At 43.6% G+C, this 22,610-nt stretch overlaps 1 protein-coding gene across 1 annotated transcript in view; it reads left to right on the top strand.

Annotated features, from left to right (window-relative positions):
• The window catches only part of ADAMTS17 (ADAM metallopeptidase with thrombospondin type 1 motif 17), a 155,002-nt gene that overhangs the window by 89,023 nt on the left and 43,369 nt on the right, over nucleotides 1–22,610 (top strand). Inside the window, exons 12-17 of the mRNA XM_063170146.1 lie at nucleotides 900–1,045; nucleotides 3,272–3,438; nucleotides 4,134–4,261; nucleotides 13,001–13,121; nucleotides 15,315–15,389; nucleotides 20,521–20,601. Coding sequence (XP_063026216.1) covers nucleotides 900–1,045; nucleotides 3,272–3,438; nucleotides 4,134–4,261; nucleotides 13,001–13,121; nucleotides 15,315–15,389; nucleotides 20,521–20,601 — 718 coding nt within the window. The remainder of the gene's footprint in view (nucleotides 1–899; nucleotides 1,046–3,271; nucleotides 3,439–4,133; nucleotides 4,262–13,000; nucleotides 13,122–15,314; nucleotides 15,390–20,520; nucleotides 20,602–22,610) is intronic.

The following is a 22,610-nucleotide window of genomic DNA, read 5'->3' as shown; positions in this document are numbered from 1 at the left end:
AGTGTGCAGAGCATTTAGTCTGACATTTGGGGAGGTGCAGAAGATGGGGAAAGAAAAAGAGGCTGCTTTATAGTTTCTACAAGTAGCTCAAATTCAGTGATGTTCTGTTCTTTTTGAGGTATAATTGGCTGTATTTGTTTATATATGTGTTTTTTGGAACTTGACTGGTTTGGTAACTCTCAGCCCCTTATTTACTGGTTTTGGACTCTAATTTATTTTTTTTAATCTATGGTATAGTTGTGAAGGTAAGAAAGGGTAAAATTAAGAAGCTGGCTGCTGAAATCAAGGATAAAGATAAACAATGACAAGAAAAACTGGGTCCTGGAAGCCATGACAAGGAAACTGAAAAAAAAAAAAGTTTTTATGCTCATGTTTTTCTAACTGGAGGAGTCCTGATGACTCTTTCATAAGGTTTCTTAGCTGTGCTCACTGTGTCACATCCTGGACAGGCCAAGTTGCTGCTTGGTCAGGAGCCAGCACAACCTATTAGAATCAGAGGGGTTTGGGGCTTTAGCCAAGTTAAGTCCAAAATACTTCAATCATTTTGTACATACTGGGAGCAGTGCTGATGCAGGCATTGCTTTGGGGTATAATTTCTTGGACTCAGTTGCTGTGAATCGTGGGGCTTTAAGTCTTAGTACTTAGATAATTATCTGCTTTATAAAGTAAAGGGCTCAATTCTGTGATTGTTTTTTTAATGACAGAACCCCCTTCAGGGGCTTGCTGAGAGTGACACTTAAACTTTTACATTTCACCTCCTCCCTTCCTCCTTCCCCTACTGCCATCTCACCAAAGCCTCGAATCCCTAGAAACTTAAATGTGGACTTGTCGCAATCCCTCAGTCACCTGTGCAAGGTGAGGGCTCCCTCCCGGGCTGTGCTAACGTGGTGTCCTTGCAGTGGTGCCGAGCTGGGGAGTGTGTCAGTAAAACCCCCATCCCTGAGCACGTGGACGGCGACTGGAGCGTGTGGAGCCCCTGGAGCATGTGCAGCCGGACGTGCGGAACGGGCGTGCGCTTCAGGCAGCGGAAATGTGACAACCCCCCGTGAGTGCTCACACCATCCTGCCTCCTTCTGCCATGCTGGCAGCCTTCTCCCTCCTGGGCAACCCTTGCTGCAGGAGCACAGGGGAGAAATGGGCAGCAGAGCTGGGCAGAAGCCCTGAGAAATTTCTCATTCACAAGCTGTGATGACCAGGTTGGAATCCTGGAGTGACTTGAAGTGGTTTTGTGGAAGTGGCTTGAAGGGTCACCTTTGGAAGTTTCCCATTGCAGCGATTCAAAGGTGGATACAGTTGAAGTAGATACGTGTAGTTTGGCAGAAAAACTGATGCTGTGTTTCCCCTCCAGCACCACAGTGAATGAGGAGAGGCTGATCTGGATCTACCAACCAAAGTGAGCCAATGTGCCTTAGAGATCAGTGCTTGCTCTGGGCTTGGGGAGCAGGGCAGTGGCTGACAATGATCAGGGTGTTCCTGAGCTGTGTTGGCAAAGCCCCTTGAGATGCTCTGTAGGTCAGGATGTGCTGCATAAGAGCAAGAAGGTTTTCATGCATGCAGAGAGCCGTGGGTGCTGTTTAGCTCCTGCACAGTGACTACAAACAAGTCTGTACTCTCTGCATGGTCTTGGATTTTTTCTGACTCAGGATGAAATGTAGGAGTTGTCCTTCATCCCCCAGGTCAGTTGAGGCCCATCTGGAAGTCTCTTCATTGTTTTGGGTCTTGAAGAGATTACAATGGTGCCATTTAACTGGCCACCAAATTGTGTTTATTATACACAATAGGAACAGCCCAAGTGCAATATCTCTGACTTTATTCAGATTTTATGTTTTCTTCTACACACAAAGTACCCAAAGCTTTTCTTTTTAAATTGGGGCTGAAATTCTGCGTAGCAACACAGTCACTTCAAAGACATGCCTAGATGATGGATAGGCTCACAATTGCTGCTGTTGACCTGTAATCATGTGAAAAGGATATTTTTGTTTATTGCTCTCCTTATCCGAGTTGCAGTTGCATGTCTATAATATCCAGGTTTGATTTTTACCAGCTCATTTTCCTGAAAAGGGGACTGAGCTGGTTTCTTTGCTGTCAGCTACAGTGCTGACCAAACCTAAATCCATTCATCATCGTTCATTAAATTACAGGAAATGCTCCTTCCAACACTGCACACTGATTTTAAAATTCTCTCACTCATATACATTCTTGGCTGGAGATACACACGTGATCTTCTTTAGCTTCAAATTCCTGGCCTCAGCCCACTTCTGCAGCTGGTTTATTCACTGTCCAGAAATACTGGCTAAGGGATTTATCTTTTATTTTGTATATATTTGGTCTTGGGATTTTTTTTTACAGGAATCTCTGCTCCTGCCAGCTGACTCTTGAGCCTGTGGGACTATCAGTATTTTTAAACCAGTTACTTCACTGTTTGATTTGGTTTTTCCTCTCTGTAATTTCTTTGAACATTTACATGCATTGCCTCCCCTTGGTTGTAAGGAATGTGTCATAAGCCAGTTTGCACATGCAGACTTTTGGGTTATACTGCCTTGTGTTCCTGTCTAGGCTTTGGACTGAGGAGAAAACCTTGGCTTAAACAGAACATCTCTTCTCCAGTCCCCTCTTGTCATGTAAAAGGGTCACAGCAGCATAAATGGACTTAGAGTTCTTCAGTTCCCTTACTTGGTGGATTCTCTTGCCATAAATACAGTGAAGGGTGGCTGCCTACCAGAATATCTCACACAGTCACTGTTTCAGACATGTGCCAGGAGGGGCTTGGATTGCACTGTTTATTGGAAATCCCAGATTTGAGCTCATAAGTGCAAGGCTTGGGACCTGGAATTCCAGATTCCATGCTTACCTGTGGTTTTTTGTTTGTGTTTTGTTTTATTTTGCAAAGAAAACACAGGCTATTGCTGAGAGTTTGAGTTTTCCTTCTTCTCTGGGGATTCATAAATAAAAACAGCTAAGTTTTGCAGGTGCTTAATTCTGATGTTGCATTAGTGGCCCTTCCTGTATGTTTAAAAAACAAATGTGTGGAATGGATTTCATGGATGGAGGTTATCTGCAGCACAGGTTTGTTTTTAAATACCATATCTACAGTGCAGGTTATAGCTCCTTCTGTGGCACTTGAATTGCAAGGAGATCACGTGCTGATGGGATGTTTGCTGTGTCTCCATCCTCAGGAGTGTTTGAGGCAGGGGGCAGAGGAAGGGTGGGAGGGGGAAGATGGAACATTCCAGGTGTCTGGTGCTGACCCTGCTTTCGTTCCCCACTGCAGCCCGGGGCCGGGTGGGAAGAACTGCCGGGGAGCCAGCGTGGAGCACACGGTGTGTGAGAACCTGCCCTGCCCCAAAGGGGTGCCCAGCTTCAGGGACCAGCAGTGCCAGGCCCACGACAGGTACACCAACAAGAAGAAAAGCCTCCTGACAGCTGTCATCGTGGATGGTGAGTTTTTTTCATCTCCCTCTGTAATTCCTCACTGTTCTTTTGCTGCAGTTTCTCATCTGCAGGGCTCCATTGTTGGTGAGAAGGCTGCAATAGGCCCCCTTTAGCTACAGCTGAAAGACTAATTACAATTAATTGTTCTTGATGCTGCCCTGCTGTTCCTTTAGCCTCCTTAATAGAACACAGAGAGTTGTCAATGCTTTACTCATCTTTTTAAAATGCTGGGAGAGAAGTGCCTTAACTTGATTCCCAGTCTGAAATTCCCAGACTGGGAATCAGAGAGCTGGGAATTTAAATGTGGAAAAGTTCCAGTTAGTTTGGAACTGGAAAGAAAGGTGGATTCCCTGTGCCATATTTTAATTTATGACACTTTGGGGCATCTCAGCATATGTGGTGAGTGACTTGATCATTCTTATCACACTGATGAGTGTTCCCTGTAACAAACATCTTCCCTTTACAGATACACAAAACTGTATTGACTGATTGGTTTTCTGTGCTGTTAAAGCCCAGTCTCATCAATGTAACCCTTTAAATAGTGATACTTTAAACTGGGGAAGTGACAGGCCTAAACTGAAAGCCTCATGTTCCTTCAAAGATGAGATATCCAAATGTACTCATGTAGAGAATGCATCACCATTGCCTCAGACACTTTTTTGTGCTGTTCCCAAGGGCAGTTGTCATATTTCTTTTCCCAGATAAGCCATGTGAGCTCTTCTGCTCCCCACTGGGCAAGGATTCTCCTGTGCTGGTGGCAGACAGAGTCCTGGATGGAACTCCCTGTGGGCCCTATGAGACAGACCTCTGTGTACATGGCAAGTGCCAGGTGGAGTAACCTTCTCTTGTTCTATTTGTGGTGTGAGGTTCAGCCTGGGGCAGCACTGTGCTGGGGGCTGGGAGGCTGTCCCTGAGGGCTTTATAGGGCTCACTACAAGTGCTCCATGGCTCTGTTATTGGTCTGAGCACTGCACTGAATGCCCAAGGTATGATATTATTCCTGAACAGCTGGCAATGCTCAAAAATCACATTTGCTTGTGTGCATGACTTGGGTGGGAAGGGACTTCTGTGAGGGGAGCAGATTGGAGGAGAAGTCTGGCCTGCTTAACTGCTCTTTTTGGCTATTAGCGGAGTCACTGATAAAAGCACTGAAGCTGCAAATCAGCTTACCAATTGCCACTAGCCTGTTACCAGCATTATCTTGCAGAATCATGATGCTTTTGGGTCCACCTGGTTCCTTCTTAGAAATACTGAGGAAGCCTTTCAGTACCAGTGGCTCCTTGGCTCCTGCAGCTACATGAGCCAGAGTCTTCAGATTGAATTCTCTTTTCCTTAGAGTGGTGGCCCATAAAGATTGCAGTGATTATTTCTCTCTAACCAAATAACACACACACCCAAAATGAGCTGTGGGAAGTAATAAAACTTCATGGTTTGCTGAGAGAGTTTGTAACACATTAAATGCTAAGGAGGGCAGCTCTTAGAGCTGGTGCTTCAGGTTCCTCAAAAATTCAGTAGAGGTGTGTAGATCCATATAAGATGGAGATTTAATGTTTGCACAGGGGAAGGAAGATGAGAAAATGTGTATTTAAAGATCATAAAAGACAGGAAGTTGTTTGGAGTGGGTGCTCCTGATGATGGGTTCAGGTCATTTGTCAGTTTGACAGGGCAGACCCTCCATGAGTTTCCTCTCTCCTGATCATGGAGCACATGTTCAAAGTGTGCTGCACACACCACAGTGGTGGGAAAGACAGTTCACATGGCTACAGCAGCTTTGCCAGGGCTGGATTCTTCCTGGCAATTTTTCCCTTTAAGTTTCTCCTCATCCAGATGTGTATCCTGTGGTAAGAGTTGCTCTTCCTGTTATTAACCAGCCCTCTGTATCCACCAGAACAGCTTTTTAGCATCACCTTTTATTTCCACTAACTTCACAGGTTTGCCCTGGGAGCACAGGGCACACCAAATTTAGCATTATTTCTGGTTTCTGTGAGTGGTTAAGAAATGCCAATTTTTATTGCTTTGAGCCTTCCAGGCAGGGAGATAAATGAACACAATACCCACCTGGGTGTGAGAGAGGCTTTGGGGACATAAAGCAGCTTTACTCATAACAATGCAAAGAGAGAAGTGAAAAATCTTTGGATTGAATTTTGCACTGCTGCAGGAGACACTTCCCACTGTTTCTTGACAAATGATGCTGAAGAGGCACTTTTAATTCACTCTTTCTAATTTATTCCAATGAAGAATATAAATAGCAGCAGTCTGGGGAGCCAGTATTAGTTTGATTCTTTATAATACAAAGTGCTTTGAACATAGAGCCAGGTTCATGGTACATCCCAAGTTACTTAATTTTTCTCAGTTTTTGGCAATATCTGAAAAAAGCTAAAACAAAAACCCATTAATAACCTTTTATAGTCAGGCCAGCTGTGCACCTCCAGCTGTGTGCCATTGACCATTACTCTGGGCTGGCCAGTTTTATTGCTCCAAACCTTCAGAACTGCCACAAATGGTAAATCAGACATCATGGCAAGGCACCTTTTTTTCATCCAGGGAGGATCAGTAGCCAGCTCCCTCCAAATGAATTCCTTTATGAGCACAGAGCACTGGAGGTGCATCACGAAAAGCAAATTGCACTCTGAGTCGGGGGCAACTGCCTCTAACTGTGCAGAGAGGTGATGACAGCTGCAGAACATTCAGTCCATTTGCATCTGGCTGAGAAAAAATGTGAAATGATCAGTTCAAGCCGAGCAGATTTGAAAGCCCTGTGAACTCATTTATAATGCTCCTCTGCCATATATGCAGTGCAGAGCTGAGAATTGCCATATGTGCCTGTGTACCCCATTTGCCACAGATACTTGTCTAACTAGCTGCCTATTAAACCAATTTAATTGCCATATTCATTTAATTACTCCTCTCCTTGTTTCTTTACCCAGCACAGACAAAGCCTGGCAATAAGCATTGCAGGGGGCCTGGAGAACAGAATAAGTGCTGAAATCAGAGGGTGGTATTACTGTTATTTATTTCCTTATGTAATCCTTCTAGTTAGAGGCTCTCAAAGGCAGGAATGACACATTGTCAGTGCAACAGACAAATTAGCAGTAACCATTGCCTGTGAACATCTAGCCCAGGAAATGTAATAGATCTTCTCCCTTCACTAGATGCTCCTAAATGCAGCTCGTGGATCGTTCTTGGGTGATGAATGAATGTAGAGAAAAAACTGTTGCAAGGAGAGGAGGGTTTTGAGAAGGAAAGCAGGAACAGATTCTCTGAAGCCTCAAAGTGCCCCAAATACATTTAGGCACTAAGGGATTTTTCCTTCAGTTGTACTTTGTGAAGTTACTACAGTTTCTCTTTAAAGCTGAACCCCAATCTAAAAGGTGTCAATGAAGCCTTTGCTGTCAGCCTCACTATCCCTGAAACAAAATCATCAAAAGCAGCAGCATCTCTGCATTTATCCCTTACACCTGAGGGCAGCTGGAGTGAGTAAACTTGGTTATTACTTTGATCATGCATAGAAGCACCAAAGAGCAAAGTCAGCCCTAAATTTAGCATGGAGGTTCCTAAATCACCTAGACTTTTTCTAGCCTTACTCCTTGTTTTTAAGATGAATCATAAGGTCTTAATTTATTTTTTCCTTGTTTATTTGAGTTGGTTTTGAGGCTGAACATTTCAAATGCACAATTTCTTACCATCCTCTGAGCAAACTGGATCCCCTGTTCAAAGCATATGTAGGTCTTTGACCTTTCATCCCCAAAATGCACATGGTCTTCTAGCAAGGAGAATTTATTTTCCCCAGAGATTTTTCAGAGACAGAAAATCTGTAGCAGGCTGGAGAACAAGAGCAGCCTGATGTGTTGGAAGAGGAGGAGGAGGGTGAGTGCTCATTCAAGTTTTGCAGCAATTTGCTTTCCCTGTCATGGGCACTGCAGCCATGGGGAAGGTGGGGTTGGGCACTGCAACCTGCACCTCACACTGGCTTCATCTCCTCCCATTTCCCTTCAAGTGACAAATGGCTTTCAGGGAGAGGATTCCCTGAGGGTTTTGCTCTTCCCTGGGCCTGTGGGGTGTGTGTTTGATATGAGAACAGGGCACTTTCTAACCCCTTACAGTGTTTTGCTCTGTGCTGCTGAGGTTAATTCAAAACTACTGGCAGAAGTGGAGCTAAAAAAAGTGTCAGATGTCACAGAGCAGAGGGGTGAGGAGAAGACAAGCTGCTCAGCTGACTGGTGTGATGCACATGACCTTGTGCTGGCTTTTCTCAAAGGAGGATTAGTCTGAGCCTCATGACAGCATGAGAACTTTCCAGTGGGGACTACAGATTGTGCTTCAGGATGTAATTTAAGGTCTCTGTGAAAAGAGAGACCTCCTGTATAGCAAGAACTGGGCTAGAGATCAAGGGCAGTCTTTGCTGTGATTTAACAATTTAAGAGGTGAAGATGTTTTGGCTCTATCTGCAGTTTTCTCATGAATGTTTTGTCATATCACACCTCCTTTCAACTGGCTGGTGAATCCACAGTGTGTTTAATGAGGATAAGCCACATATTAGGCTGTCCTGGCACAACAGAATTGTTACAGAACTATTTTCTTCTGAAAGTGATTGTCACACTCTATGAAAGGGGAGCACAAATTGGAAAATGGACAGATTTTCGAAAATAGCTTCTGTAAACTGGACAGGCAGAGTGTCAGGAGAGTGCCACAGGTGGCGGAGGAGAAATTGAAGTTGTCTACTGGACCTGCTTCTGGCAAACAGTTTTTTACATACTTAGTACCCACTTTTTGCATTTGATTGATGCCTGGAGTTCTGGCTTTGTCTCCTCACTTGAGTATTTTCCATGTATTATTCATATTCCTGCATTACAAACTGTGGTACAAGATGTTCCAGACTGGGTAGCTTGTCTCCATACAACAACTTGGCTTAGCACTGAACTTTGATAAATTATTTAGTGCATGTGCACAAAATCCAGAAGGATTGTCTGAACTACAGAAACCTGTTGTATAATTGCCTTTTTGTTTTTTTTCATGTGTGGATCTGTAGCAATGTAATCTGAGGTTTAAAAGAGTATCAGGGATTTTGGTGAGTAAGGCATAGTGGCAAAAGCAAGTCTTTTTCGATATCCTACTAGTTTGTGGTGTACTTTGCAGTGGGATATGAAAAATAAAAATCCCATGCTGTTTCCCCAGTTTTTCTTCCATGTTATCCCATGGAAAGCATATAATAGAACAGAAGCAAAGGAGTTCCTGGGATGGGAAAGAACTTTGCATTATTTGCATGTTCTCTCACGAACACAGAGGTTTTGACACATAGCCTTCAATATCTAAGTGTGAAAAATCATAAATTATTGTGTCTAACACCCCCATGAGCTGCTGAGGGATCTAAGCACAAAGTCAATGGCAGATCACATTGCAGATCTAATGCAGATGAGATAATACAGATTTAAAATAGGATGTGTCTAACTCCTGATCCTGCAGAGCTGCTCTGATTCAGACAAAATCTGAAGGCTTGGGAAATGACAGGAAGATGTTTGCTGAACTAACTTCTACAGGGACTCCAACCCTTAGCACAAAACTTGTTGTGGAACAGAAATTGGAGTAACTCAGAGAGGAACTGTTTGATCAGGGACCCAGACTCACCTCACCCAGCCCTGACAGCCCCCACAACCCTCCACAGGGGCAGAGGTGTTTAAAACAATGCAATAAGGATTCTCTTCCCCTCAGATCTGAATGTCACTTGCTCACATCTGCACATTCCTGTTTCATGTGGTCCATCCCTGGAGGTATCAATGGCATTGGATATTATGGACAGAAGGAATTGGCAGTGTAGATGAATCTGTCATAACCAGCCTGCTCTGTACATGATTAATTTGTAAAGTGGCACATGTTGCATCAATATTTATATTTGATCCATTGAGACAGCCAGTTAGTTCAGCATATGGGAAGCATTACAGTTTTGTGAGCCTACAATGTCATTTCTTGCACAGAGTGGGTGTATATAACAAAAATAATTGTGTTTATGTAGCAAAACATACCCTCACAAGCTGTATCAATTGAGCTCTTTCACAGCCATTGAAAATACAAATAAAAATATCATTAAAAAATACCCAAGCAATACAGAGAATAGTTCACACAGAAGAATCCAAGTGATATGTATTCAAAAGAGAAGAGTTTTCCTATGCTGGAGCCAGCTATGACTGAAGCTGGAAATACCACCCAACAAGCAGTACTTTCAGATGTTTAATTATAAAAATGAGAAGAAGGAGGAGGGAGGGAAGGAAGGGTGGATGGAGATATTAGCTTAAAGAGAATTAATTTCAGGCCTTTGGCTCAGCAAACGTGCAGTTACCTGCCAATTTAAAGGTTGGTGGCTAGTTCCAAAAAGTGGTGCCAGAGCAGGAGACTGCCTGGGTGAAATAGCCCTAAGAAACCTGTGGATACATTTCTGACTGTCCATGCTGAGGACTTGAAACCCTAAAAGACTTATTTTCATGTTTCTTGCCAGCAGTCCCATGTTTTAAAGCTGCTTCCCTTCTTACCAGTCCATTGAAGACTGATGGAACTGAAAGTATCCAGCAATTGCTGGATGGGCTGGTCCATGGGCTCAGTCTGCTCATCTGCAGGATAACTCTTGGGTCAGAAAACATGGGATGTTATTGTTATTTACAGGGTCTTTCTTCCTTCAGAATGTGAAGCTTCCCTTTTCTGCTTCTAAATTTAATGAATCCCCTTACCTTGATTGAGGGAGCACCACAAAGCAAGTGAGAGATGGCAAAGATCAAACAACTCCCTTCAATTATTTAGGTTTAAGGAATACTTTCTGCACTGTGGAAACTTGACTTTTGAGCAGTGAAACTTGGGATTTTCCCTTTGCATATGGTTGATTAAGGCTTCACATTGTGGAAAGCTTTCTGCAGGCTGAGGACAGCTCTGTAGTTAAAGGATGGGCAGTATAATACACAGAGCATGTTGTCAGTGGGAAACTGCTGATGTACACTCTGCACAGTTTCTCCAGCCAGTGCTGGAGTCTCAGGAGCTCTCACACCTTGGAGAATCTCTCAATTAACACCCCAAGGACTGCTGGCAGATGCTTTGCACCCACAAAGGTGACAGCCACTGTGTTCTGCCCTCCCAGTCCTGTCTCTTCCCCTTTGATTTACTATCCACTTGTTTTAAGAGTGGCCATGGTGGTGGTTTTAAGAGTATTTTCCATGTGGGGAGTTCTCAAAGGATCAGAGTGACCAAGGTGGTCACTGCAATGTGTTTCTAAATGAATTTGCAGCTTTTGGAATCCACTGTCAAATCTTACCCAAAGCTGTTTCATTATGTACTGTTATTAAATGTACTCTTATTAAATGCACTTTCAGTTTGGAAGTGATTGGAAGGCTTGGGGAGAGGGAAACGGGCTCTAATGTTTATGTAGACAACACTAAAGTGCTTCCAAGGTATTTTTCCCCCATAAAGTAGCAAGAATGCACCAATTTTCATCTTGAAGCCAAAGAAAAATGTGTTTTATTCTCTTAGAGATATTCTTTTGTAAGAAGCCATTTCCTGGCCCAAATGTGATGGAGGCCTTAAGTCTCGTGATGGGGGCATTGAGGGAAAAGTTTGTCCTGTGAATGGGAGCAATGGTGCCATTGGTACCATTGAAGAGGAGGGTGCAAGGGCCATTCCCAGTTCCTTCACTCACAGGGAACAGGGTGAAAATGAAAGGTAAAAACCAGCAAAGATATTGGGAATTACATTTGTGGATTCAGTGGGTTCTCTCCATGCCTCTCAAGGGCCTCTCAAGTGGAAGGGTGTCAGTGAGCAAGTAAAGGTGTGAGGAGATGGCTTGTCTTGCACCCCAGTCTCAGATGAGGGGGTCCCAGCTTCCCAAGCTTTGCTGGCTCCCACTGGTTTCCATTATCTGGGAAACTCCAGCGTGAATACAAAGCATGTGATTGCCAACTCCCCATTCTTTCCCTGCCTCTGTTAGAGTCCTACAGACTCCTCATGTAGCTCTGGGAATAAGTGTGGTTCAACACTCATTATGTTCCCTTTATTCATCTGTGTGCTCACATAGTGCTAATAACAATGCAGCACAATAAAAGATAGCGCCAGAGCCTTAAATTAAACCCAGCCTTTCCAGTATCTCAGCAGGGTGGCAGGCAGGCGTTCATTTCCAGCTGCCTTTCAGCAACCCCATTAATAAATCATCCTGATTTTCCTGGAAGGAGAACTGCTGGGACATCCTTCTGTTCTGGGGGCAGAATCACGTTCAATATCCCAAAATTATTTGTTGGACATGGGTGTGAAGTTCAGGCTTGAGAATTGCAACTGCCAGAAACTCCAGGATCTTCTTCCTCCTTCTTTTAACTCCCATTTATGCATTTATACAGTTTTTTCCTGCTGTTCCTGTGCACCAATGTAGGTGCTGTGCCAGTTAATGAGCAGCATTTCCCTGGTATGTGTTTAGGATGATCACCCTCTCTCAGCATGTCTGTCCCTAATGATCTACCCAGACAAGCTCTGCATCAGCACACGGTGGAACACTGGCAATCTTTGATCCCTGAAATACATCTGGACTGAGGCAGTGGCCAGGGTCTTCTGAAACAAGGGGAATGTTGGAATTCTGATCCAAATTGCATTGCTTACGCACAGCCAGGCTCAGATAAACAGCCCGAGTTCTCTTAATATTTCCCTGCTTACCCTATTTTTCAAAATGTTTGTTGTTTTGATTGTTCCTTAAGATATCTCTCCAACTTTCCTCTGGCTTCATCACAGGAAGGCAAAGAAGGGAGAGACCCAATAGCCTCATTCAAATAAGTCTTACTAGTGACAGTCCTGCTACTCATTTGCCAAGAAACTGTTTATCTATGCAGAATAAATCTTAAACTCACTTTTAATAGTGCAGTCTCTACTAATAACTTGCATAATGACAAGGCTTTTTTCAGTAGAAATTTATGTTTTAAGAGTGAATTGCTGATCAGTTTGAGGGTCTTACATGGATAGAATACAAGATTCATTTACATAGATTAATGACAGTGTTGTCAGCCTCAAGATCTACAAGAGTGGAATGTTCACCATCATAACCCATGAATGCTTTGTGAATAAGGAAGATCATGGTGATAATTCCCATAGCTACATGCAGAATATTGTGACTCTTCCCTTGTGTGGAAGCAGAACTGTAGGTTTTATTAGAAAAAAGAAATAGATATGTATAGAAAATTATGAAAACACCCTTTATAATGAAGCTTTAGGTGAAACTGTTAGATTTTATAATTTATTTTTCAGTTGAATGTTGATTCTTAGTACAGTGCAAGCATGTGGAAAATTTCATAATTGCATAGGCAATCTTGTGGTAGAAATTGGCCTGATATGGAACTAACCTGCTGCCACTGAACTACTCTTTCATTTCAGCTATCTTGAGCCATCTGATTAATGAGGTCTTTTTTCAGGTATTTCAAAAGTTCAATTAAGATTGAATGTTTTCTCCCCATTCAGGTTTTCAGTCTATGTCAATCTTAGTGTTGACCTCATTGTTTAGAGATGCTCTAACCTTGAAAACAAAGTAATGGGTGTCTCTGGTTGTTGTCATTAGAAAATTGGCTGTGATGGGATCATTGGCTCAGCTGCCAAAGAGGATCGCTGTGGGATCTGCAGTGGAGATGGGAAAACCTGCAAGGTGGTGAAAGGAGACTTCAACCACACCAAGGGCATGGGTGAGTAACACTCTGGGGTTCTTCTGCCTGCTGCAGGAGAGTTGGGGCAGCAGTAACAGCTCTTCCTCTTGGATAGCACTGGGGTCACCTAGCAAAAACAGCTCTAGGAAGCTCCTAAGGAACACAAACCCCAGCTCACTTCAGGTGTGATATCCCATCTGCTTCTTACTCGTTCACCCAGATACCAGCCACTGCCTCTGCCTGAAATTCAGACTGAAGTTGTGTTTCTCATTCTGAGTGCTACTGATGCTGGTGATTTTAAATAGGAGACAAAATCACAGAATCTTTCCCAGTGGGAGGGAAGTTGGATTTCAGCACCATCTTTGAGGTCTCAGAATGATGCATGTTGCATGTTGTAGATGATTCATGTTATAATCAGAATATCTCAGCTAAAGGAAAGAGTAGTGCACTCCCCTCTGAATATTTTTACTGATTCCCTGCCAGCAAAAATATCCAGTATAGGATATAAGACTTTTCCCTTTCTTGTTAAACATTAATGTATGTACAGCTTGGTGTTTGAATTAGTCTTTGTTCCAGGGTTTCTGTACTACACTTCTGAGAACCCTGTTATCACACATCCTTATTAGCCAAAGGGAGGGAAAGCCATGTCCAGACTTGGAAACTGCTCCAGGAGGAAAAAATTGTCCAGAAAAAAAATTATTTCCCATTCAGTGAATACACAACTGGCATTTCTGTATGGAGAAATACATTCAATGTGCTGCTCCAGGGCTGAGTTCCACAAAGCACATGAAAATCCCCTCTAAGCACACACTTCTGTCCAGTTTAGCAGCTAAAGCAGCACCAGTGCTTAGCAGCTCCCTTTAGTCCAGGACTCAGCTCTGAAGTCTGAGGCTCTAATTTTGTTCACTGACTTCTTCCTCTGCACCCTCCTCCTCCTCACCTGTGGGGCCAGCTGGAATCTGTCACCTCCTGTGAGATGCAGGTAGGATTTCCCACCTGCACCACATCTCTCTGGAGTCCATCTGCGTGCTTGGCCAACCTGTTGAATGGTTTCCTGCATTAATGCTTTTGACTCTTTTGTCCCATTTTCCACCCACTTACAGCAAGCCTTTTGCATTTGATGCAAGTGGTGGGAAAAGTTCCTCATTTCCACTGAAAAAATCCCAGCTATTCTCCATTTCTGTAGCAGGTTATACAGCTTTCATGGATTTCTTACATACTGCTGAAGAGTAGCTATCTTTTTTCCAAGGAGTCTACAAAACATCTTGTGCAGATAAATACAGAATACAGAATTTCTGGGTCACTGCCAGGAGGTTGCACCCATTTCCAGCTACACAGACTGCTTGAGGTGGTGACTTTACAAGGCTGCAGGAGCAGAGCAGCTTCAGCCTTAACTGGCTGCCAGGACTCTGCAGGAGGTTTTCACCCCCAGTGCCCTGGAACCTAATCAGAAAGAATTCCTGATGACTCATGAGCAGTGTTCAAGCATTCAGATTCTCTGCTGATCATCTCAGACACACAAACCTGTCAAAGTGTTGCTTTGTCAGTGCCATGTTTCCACCTTTAGCCATCTCACATAATCTAGAAGATAATTGTTTTTACCAGTATAACCTCATAACCATTTATTAGGTGTTTTGTTTTATTTTTATTTAATTTGGAAAGTTAATTACATTTTATGCGTGCTTCCATCCATTTCTGTTCACATGCTGTTTTGCAGAATCAGGTCCTCAGGTGAACCCACTGAATTTCATGCAGTAAGCAAAGCTCCAGGTCTGGGTGTCACAAGTGAATGTGGCATTACTCAAGGGAAAAAAAGGCTTTTTATTTTAAATTGACAGTCATGCAAAAATGTGCAAAAATTTGATGAAAGCTGGGGCCAAGAAAGATCCACAATATTCTGGTGATAACAAGTTCAAGATTTGGGTGTGTAAACGATTGCACAGTTCAGTGGCAAATCCTCATGACCTGGCTGCATTCCAAGTCATGGCCAAGACCCCGAGTCCAGTGTGCTGAGTTATTATTTCAAAAGAGAATAGACATCAAACATCAAGACATTGATTCTTCTGGAGTGGTATCTGTTTGGGGAATGGCAGCTGCAGCCTTGAGCCTTGGCTCTGCCTGTGGGACTCCTCTGGTTGCAGGATTGGTCCCTCTGTGTCCTGTGATTGCCAATGATGTTGTGGAGCCCTGTGAACTGAACTAAACCCCTGCCAACTCCTTTCTGTTTCTTAGTAACCAATAGTCATTGTAAGAAGGTTTCCACATGTGTGATGGCAAAGGCAAAGGCTGTTCCCAAGTGTTTCTCGTGTAAGATACTTGAATGCTGTTTGCAGTGTCAGTGGGTGTCGGTGAAATCCTTTGGTGTTGGTCCTTTATCTTCGTTTTGTCGGATTAGATGGGGAAATTTGCTATCAAAAGCCATGGATAAGCTTCAAGTCCTTTTACTGTTTCACTTGCCTTGTCAGAGATACAATACAGATCCTTTCCTTTTAGGGAACCTATCTGTGGAAAGGAAGCCAAATTTTCAGGCACCAAGCCAAAAGAACGAGATCTATTTCTTTTTCCCCCAACTTAAATATCACAGAGGTTCTGCCACCCTGGTGGGAAAGATGGTGGAACACTCAAAGTGCCTTGTAGAAGATCCAGCAGTTCAGCTCTTAGCACCTGTGATCCAGGGTGATCCAATTGGAAATGGACCCCATTTTTCTGCTGCAGAGGAGGTCAAAAGCCTTAATTTATGATGCTAAACATCACATACACTTGTGTGCAGCTGGCTGTCTTCAGCAGGCCAGCTGAATGCACTGTTTAGACTGAGGTTTCCTTTCGACTGGCAGCATGCCTTGTACCTATTTCTATAAAATAATTTGTCAAAACCAAACACAGAGTTGTTCTGAAGTCCACCTCTGTCACTCTGCCACTGTACAGGGGACCTAGAAATGAAGGACAGCTCTTGGACTCCTGTCTGTTGAGGAGCTGATTTATCACTGACAGCTTCTCCAAGGTTGTGCCTGTAATGCTCAGAGACCTGGGTCTGTCTATCCTGATATTTCTCAACCACATCAAGATTTTCATTTATTATTGTAATTCAAAAGGATTTATGGTTATAATTCAAAAGAATGACCACAGATGTTTGGATTTTCTTTTTTAATGGCAGAATCTAATAAGGTGAGATATGCCAGTTGTTGTAACTGTCATTTTGGGAAATTTGCGAGGATTTTTTCTTTTTAAGATGGTAGAAATGTAGAGGTTTTATTGCATATGCTGTTTGTCCTACACTTACTGAAAGAATTTTGAACAGTAGTGCTGTCGTGCTGGCTGGGAGCATCTTTAGCCAACACAAAAATATCTTTTTTTTATCAATAGGGTGCACATGTAAATTGCAAGAAAATAGAACTCTACCTAATCTTTAACTCAGAGATCACTTATGGGGGTTTCATCAGAACATGCAAGTTAGAAATCCCAGTTACCAACTTTGCAGCAATAGCAGAAGGCTTTGAAATTTATCCATGGCTCTTCAGAGAAATGATTTTCTTACAACCGAGCTATCCCATGGCTGGAAGTGGACAGGTGCCAATGCAGGATTTGTTCTCAAACTAAAAGCAAAGGAGAATTATCACAGCTGTTCAGAAAACAGACACATAATTTGTACTCCACTGCAACAAGTAGCAAATCTGCAAGGTGGGAAGGAGGTGGAGTCTGGGATGCTCAGCTGGTGCCAATCCCTGAAGTGCCATGGAAGCTTTGCTGGCCTTGGCTGACAGGTAGGCAGGACAGCCTGATCTCCTTGGCTTCTACCCTGAGATGTTTGTTCAAAGCACTTTTGGGAGGTTTGATAATGAGCTGGGCACTGTTGACCTTCTCACACCTGATTTTGGTGTGTACAGGGATAAGATAAGAAGGTGCAGTGCCAGGGGTTGGTACTTTCAGCCATGGGATCGTTTGTCCTTCACCTCTGAGTCCATCTTTCACTGCAGTGTGAACCAGAACAGTTTTGCAGTAGATCAGTGGCATTCTGAAGTTCACACTAAACTTTCTGTTCTTTCTGGGAGTAATAACAATGGCTAACAATGGATTTTTCTGTGTGGGCTGCTTTCCTCTTGCAAATCTCTCCAGCATTTAAATGAAGATACAGTAGCCACTGTTCATATATTAATCTCCTTGATGACAAAGCCACCTCTTTGTTCTGGTGTCTCTCCTAATACGAGTTATACCATAAAACTTGTATCTAGGATTTGCTTCAATCACAGTCTTACATTCCTGAGACACTGATGTAATGCAGATTATCCAGAAAGATTGGTGTGTGCCAAAGTAACTGTTCCCAAGGTGGAGTATACTGCATACAGCACCATAAATTATCAAATAATGAAGTTCTCCTGTTGTATTTTTTCAAAGCTTCATCTTAACACGCTGATTTATGGGTGAAATTACTAAAAATACTGCCTGATAGTTGCCAAAGCTCATCAGTCTTTAACCAGTTCCTCATTTAAAGATGAACTTTAAGCCCAACCTTGCAAACCCTGGCCTTGCAGACAATTATCCTTAGACCTAACACAGCTTTGAGAGTCCTTGACTGGGGGCCAACTCTGAGACTTTTTTTGGTCATTCTAGCTGACACTTGATAATCTTTCTGGCAACCTGCAGTTACAATTTGCTTAATAAAATGTGCCTGGAAAACACTGGAGGTGTTTCCTGGTGCAGTTATCTCAAAGATCAGGAATCTGTGACCACAAGCCTCCCACCAGCTTTGAGGACCAGAGTAGAATGGTGGAGATGATCCAAGTTTGTACCTGTGGCAAATTTGCATGGGTGATATCCAGTCTGTTTGCAGCAGAATTCGATCACTAACTCACCCAGCATTGCTGGAGGCAATGAATGAGTGTCCAGGTGCTCTTGGTGGGACATGCCCAAGGTTCTGCTTCACCTCTGAGAGGACAGGTCAGATCCAAACCCCTGCAAAGCATTTGGCAGTTCTCTGACAGGAGAGTGAAGGTCAGCAGTCAGGTTTGTGGCACAGTGAGATAACACAGTGTGTTTCTTTTTATTCAGGAGCCGTGAGTGCAGCCCCCCAAAGCCATCAATCAGGATTAGAAATTACACAAGGAGAAAAAAATCTGGTGTGAGACCAAACCAAACAGTCTCCAGAACTAATGCTCTATTAATAGCTCACACTTGACTATTGTAAAATGTAACATAAAAATCACCTTTCCACGTGGTGTTTCTGTCATGGCACAGTGATGAAATTAGTGTATTTAATGGCTTGAGCTGAGCCTCCAGAGTTTGCTCACCTCTAAAGCAGTGTGACACACTCCTGGCTGCTGCTGGGACAGATCCAGAGTTCACTGAACTTAGTGACTGTCTTCCACTAAATTCAGAGTAACTTTGTCTCCAACCCCTGCATGATTTAGCATTTGTATCTGGTTTAAAAACTAAATAAGTAAATAGTCCCCTAGTAGGTACATTAAATTAGCTGAAACTTGGGCATGTTCCAAACTGGCTTCCTAACAGGGATGCTCGGGGTGTGTCAGGAGCTGTTTCCTTGTGACAGACTCTCACTGCTCACACTTTTGCTGTGTGTTCATGTCTTGAGTAGCTGTTGGTTGGGTTTACATGCAGCTGCATGGGATGCAGTGGGGATGTTTGATATCTGACTGTACTGACTGTGATTTGGTGTCTCAGCTGAAGAAAAACCAACTCCTGGCAATGTCTAGGATGAAGCTCAACATCTGTTTGCTCTGATTTCATAACAGATTTCCGTATTGCCTTTGTAAAATTGACCCTGGAAGTAATGATTTTTCCTGGTGAAACCCAGGCTGGAACAGCAGCTGGGAGAGCCTCTGCTCTGGCTTCTGTGCACAGGCAAGGTCTGAGCTCTGCTGTCCCTCTCTCTGGTTTTCCTGCAAGGGATGAGTGACCATTTCTGAAATATCCTGAGTAAGGGAGAAGTAATTGAGGAGGAACAAGTGCAAAGAGAACTGAGTTGAAGGGTGAGATGAAAGTGTCACTCAGATACAACAAATCAGGGAAAGAGAGAGCCTGTCTGGCCCAAGTCAGCTGCCCACCTTCTGCACCTGATGAAACCCAAGAGCTCAAGCCTTACTCATGAAATGAGTAGTCAGGAAATGAATCCACCATCTGAGACCCCAAATCTGTCTCACTCCATGTCACAATGGAAGGAGAATCACTTAGTCCTGAGGTGCAAGAGATTGTCACCATACCCCTTGGAGTCCTCCCTGTATCAGCACAGCAAAGGCAGGGCTGCACTTTCATCCCTAAAATAGCTCCCTGAACACTGCTAAGTGCTAAAGGAATCACTGCTCCCTGTGCCAGCACTTCTCCAACCCATTGCTCTAGACAGCCACAATTCCCATAAAGGCATCACTGACACACAACAGCTTCACAGAGCCCTTTAAAGCAAGAAAAGTGGATGAGGGAATATACAGGATAAGCTGCTTAACATCTAAAAGAAAGAGGACAGCAATAAGCCCAAAAAGGTGCCAAGTGATACACTGCAAAGTAAACTGGGTGGCCAATTAGAAGGAATCAAGTCATGGTTGTGATGAGATTAGTGTCATCTACAGAGACTTGATTCAAAGTCCATTGAAGCCAGTGGAAAAACTCTGCCTGGCTCTTTGAAATGGGCCCTGGTGTTCCTCTGCTTTATTATTTAAAGGCACCGCTTCCACCCCATGGAGCAAGTCTGTAACTCCACATGTCTCCATAGTGGGGGAAAAGAGGCTGCATTTCCTTGTAGCTCCTGCTTATTCATACTGTATTCTGTGAGTAAAAAGTGATCTTTGAAAAAGTGTTTAGAGATGGCCAGTGGTCCTGGAGAAACTCCCAGCTCTGTTATTGCGTTAAATCTGAGCTGTTGAATTCTCAGCAGCCTACTGCAAGGAGATTCATTATTTCCTCCAGATTTTTTGTACAGAGCTGAAATGTAAATGAAAACAAACTTTTCCCCAGATTTGTCCCACTAACTCCCTCTGTTCAGTTTTAGTATCATCAAAAAGTTTTGTGGAAGTGAGTCCTTTTTGACACCACAGCCTGGACAGGGAAGACAAAGCAGGAACAACTTTTGGAAACATCATCTCACATGTCTGTTCTGTGCAGTGTTGCTCCTGACAGTCACACTTTGCAGTGTCCTCGTGCATCCCTGTCAGTACTGCAGGAAAACCAGGGTGATTCAAAGGGTGCAGATCTAATTAGAGCTAATTAACAAGCCTGTAGTCACAGCTAAGCAGCACTTATGCATTTCTGCTGACATATTAGTCATGACCACGCCTGTGACAGCAGTGAGAAGTGGCTGCCAGCACAGGGATCTCATCTGGAGTGTTTCTCACTCAGTCCTGAGCCTGGAGTTGAGTTTTTCTCAGGGAGATATGGGATGGCTGCTCCTGGCCCTGCCCTGCTTTCATTTACCCCTTTTTTGTTGCTCTAGGTTACATCGAAGCCGCTGTGATCCCTGCGGGTGCCCGGCGCATCAGAGTGGTTGAGGACAAACCTGCTCACAGCTTTCTGGGTAAAAAGAAAAAAGTACAAATGTTTTAATTAAAATCCAGCTCTGTTTTCTTTTAAAAATGACCCTTCTCTAAGCGACCTGTAAGGTTTGTTGCTGCCAGGGAAGGGCTGGTGATTTGAGTCTTGCTGCAGTCTCTGCTTTTGTGGCTTGGTTTCATGATGTTTGTGATGTGATAGTGTGTGACACTTAACAGTCCCTGTGCAACCTGGAAGGACCAGAGAGTACTTTTATATACAGACAGAAGAGTTCCTGAGCAGAACTTGGCAGTGGCTTGCACAGGGCTGCCAGGAGCACACAGCACTTCAGGAGGGAGTGGGGAAGAGAACAGTGTGTTTAGAGAAGGGAATGGCAGAGGTACTGATAGGAAGGCGCCCAGCTCAGTCTGAAGCAGAGGCAGGACAGGGCAGCTGATATCCCTCAGTAACCTGCTGCCATTTCCTACAGCAGCACTGAACCCAAGACCTGATCCTGCATTCTGAGATGGGCTTGGCTGCAGCCTCTAGTCCACTTGCCTCTATTTTATCAGGCAAAAAAATTTGTTTAATCCTCTTGTGGTTTCTACTTCTGCATTCCTTTAGAGGGGAACAGGCATCCTCTCCTCCTTTTCCTATTGGGAAAAAATGGTTTAGACATGGCTGATGGGTAAGATTGGCATGTGAGGTTGTTGTAGGGCAGAGTCTGTCAATGAATTTTTTGTTCAGTTACTCATTGCATAAATTAAAGGTCAGAATGGCATTTGTAAAGTGCAGCCAGTCAGTTACACTGAGGATCTGTTAGTCTGATCTTCTGCCTCTTCTCTCCAATGTTTGAGGCATTTCCATCTCTGTCATTACTGTGCAATAGATAAAGGGTTTTATCCCCCTCTGCTTCTAGGGAGTCCAAGATACAGAAATGCTAATGTCCCATTAGCCCTGAATTTACACAGGAAGCCTGTGGCAGAGCAGAGGCTTCAAAGAAAATTGGCCAAAATCCAAAAAAACCCCAACATTGTCCCAGAGCTGCATGGCCATGGACTTGCTTCCAGAGAGGAAGGAACTCTGAGAGGATTGCAGAACTTGTCACTCTCTCATTTGTGGAAGAGGAAACTGAGGTGTTGCAACTTGCTCATGGCTATGCAGGGAGTCAGAACAAAGCTCAGACCTTGGTCTCTGATTTCCACATCTTTTGCTTGTAATTCTTCATCTCCAGCCAAAAGGAGATGTTCATATCCAGCTCTGGAATATCGGATGCTGCTGAAAATGTTTGCATAGTGGCTGTGTCAGGGTTTCAGCTCTAGTGCTATTGATTTTCTGTCTTGAGATGTTGCTGCAGTTGGTAATATCACTGGGAAAGATGCTTTTGTTCTCTTTCATTCCAGATTCGGGGGGGAAAAGGAGTGCAGATTATGTCATTCAGCTGCCCTTTGATTAAAACCATTGGCATTTGAGCCACTTCTTGGTAGGAAGGAATATCACCACTGCTCCTGTTTCCATAATGCTTTAGCCAGAGGATCCCGCCTACACATGAGATGTTTGACATAGCAAAGCCTGGTGGAATAATGGGAGCCAGTGTTTCTTTGGGTTTTGCAAGTGCTCTGCCTTCTGGAAACCAGGCTTTTTGTTTGTCTTGGTGGGGTTTGCACAGGATATTTGGGCTTTGGCAGATAGCAGAGCACCGAGAGTCTTACATGAGTTAGAAACTGCCCTTCCTTGAGACAACATAACCCTGACTAAAGCAGATGGTTCCCCACTGGGTGGTGAAGATTAGGATTGTGTATTTTTGAGAGCAGGAGCTGGCCCTGTTTGCATCACATAAAGATAGATAAAAATCTGGCTCTTTTAAAACTTTTAGTGCTTTCAGCTCTTTGGTTCATGGTCAGGAGCCAGGAGAACCTCTCTAAGCTTTCCAAGGTTTTCTCTTTCAAGGAACACTCAACACAAAGAAAAGATACCCAATGCCTTGCTGAACTGAGATGAAGAATAGCAGCAGGAGGGTTCCGTAGGGCAATAAAGATGACCAAGAAAGAAACC

This window comes from Melospiza melodia, chromosome 15 (genome assembly GCF_035770615.1).
Source record: "Melospiza melodia melodia isolate bMelMel2 chromosome 15, bMelMel2.pri, whole genome shotgun sequence".
Taxonomy (NCBI): domain Eukaryota; kingdom Metazoa; phylum Chordata; class Aves; order Passeriformes; family Passerellidae; genus Melospiza; species Melospiza melodia.
The sequence above is the reverse complement of the archived record's forward strand: the minus strand, read 5'-3'. Positions and strand labels throughout refer to the sequence as shown.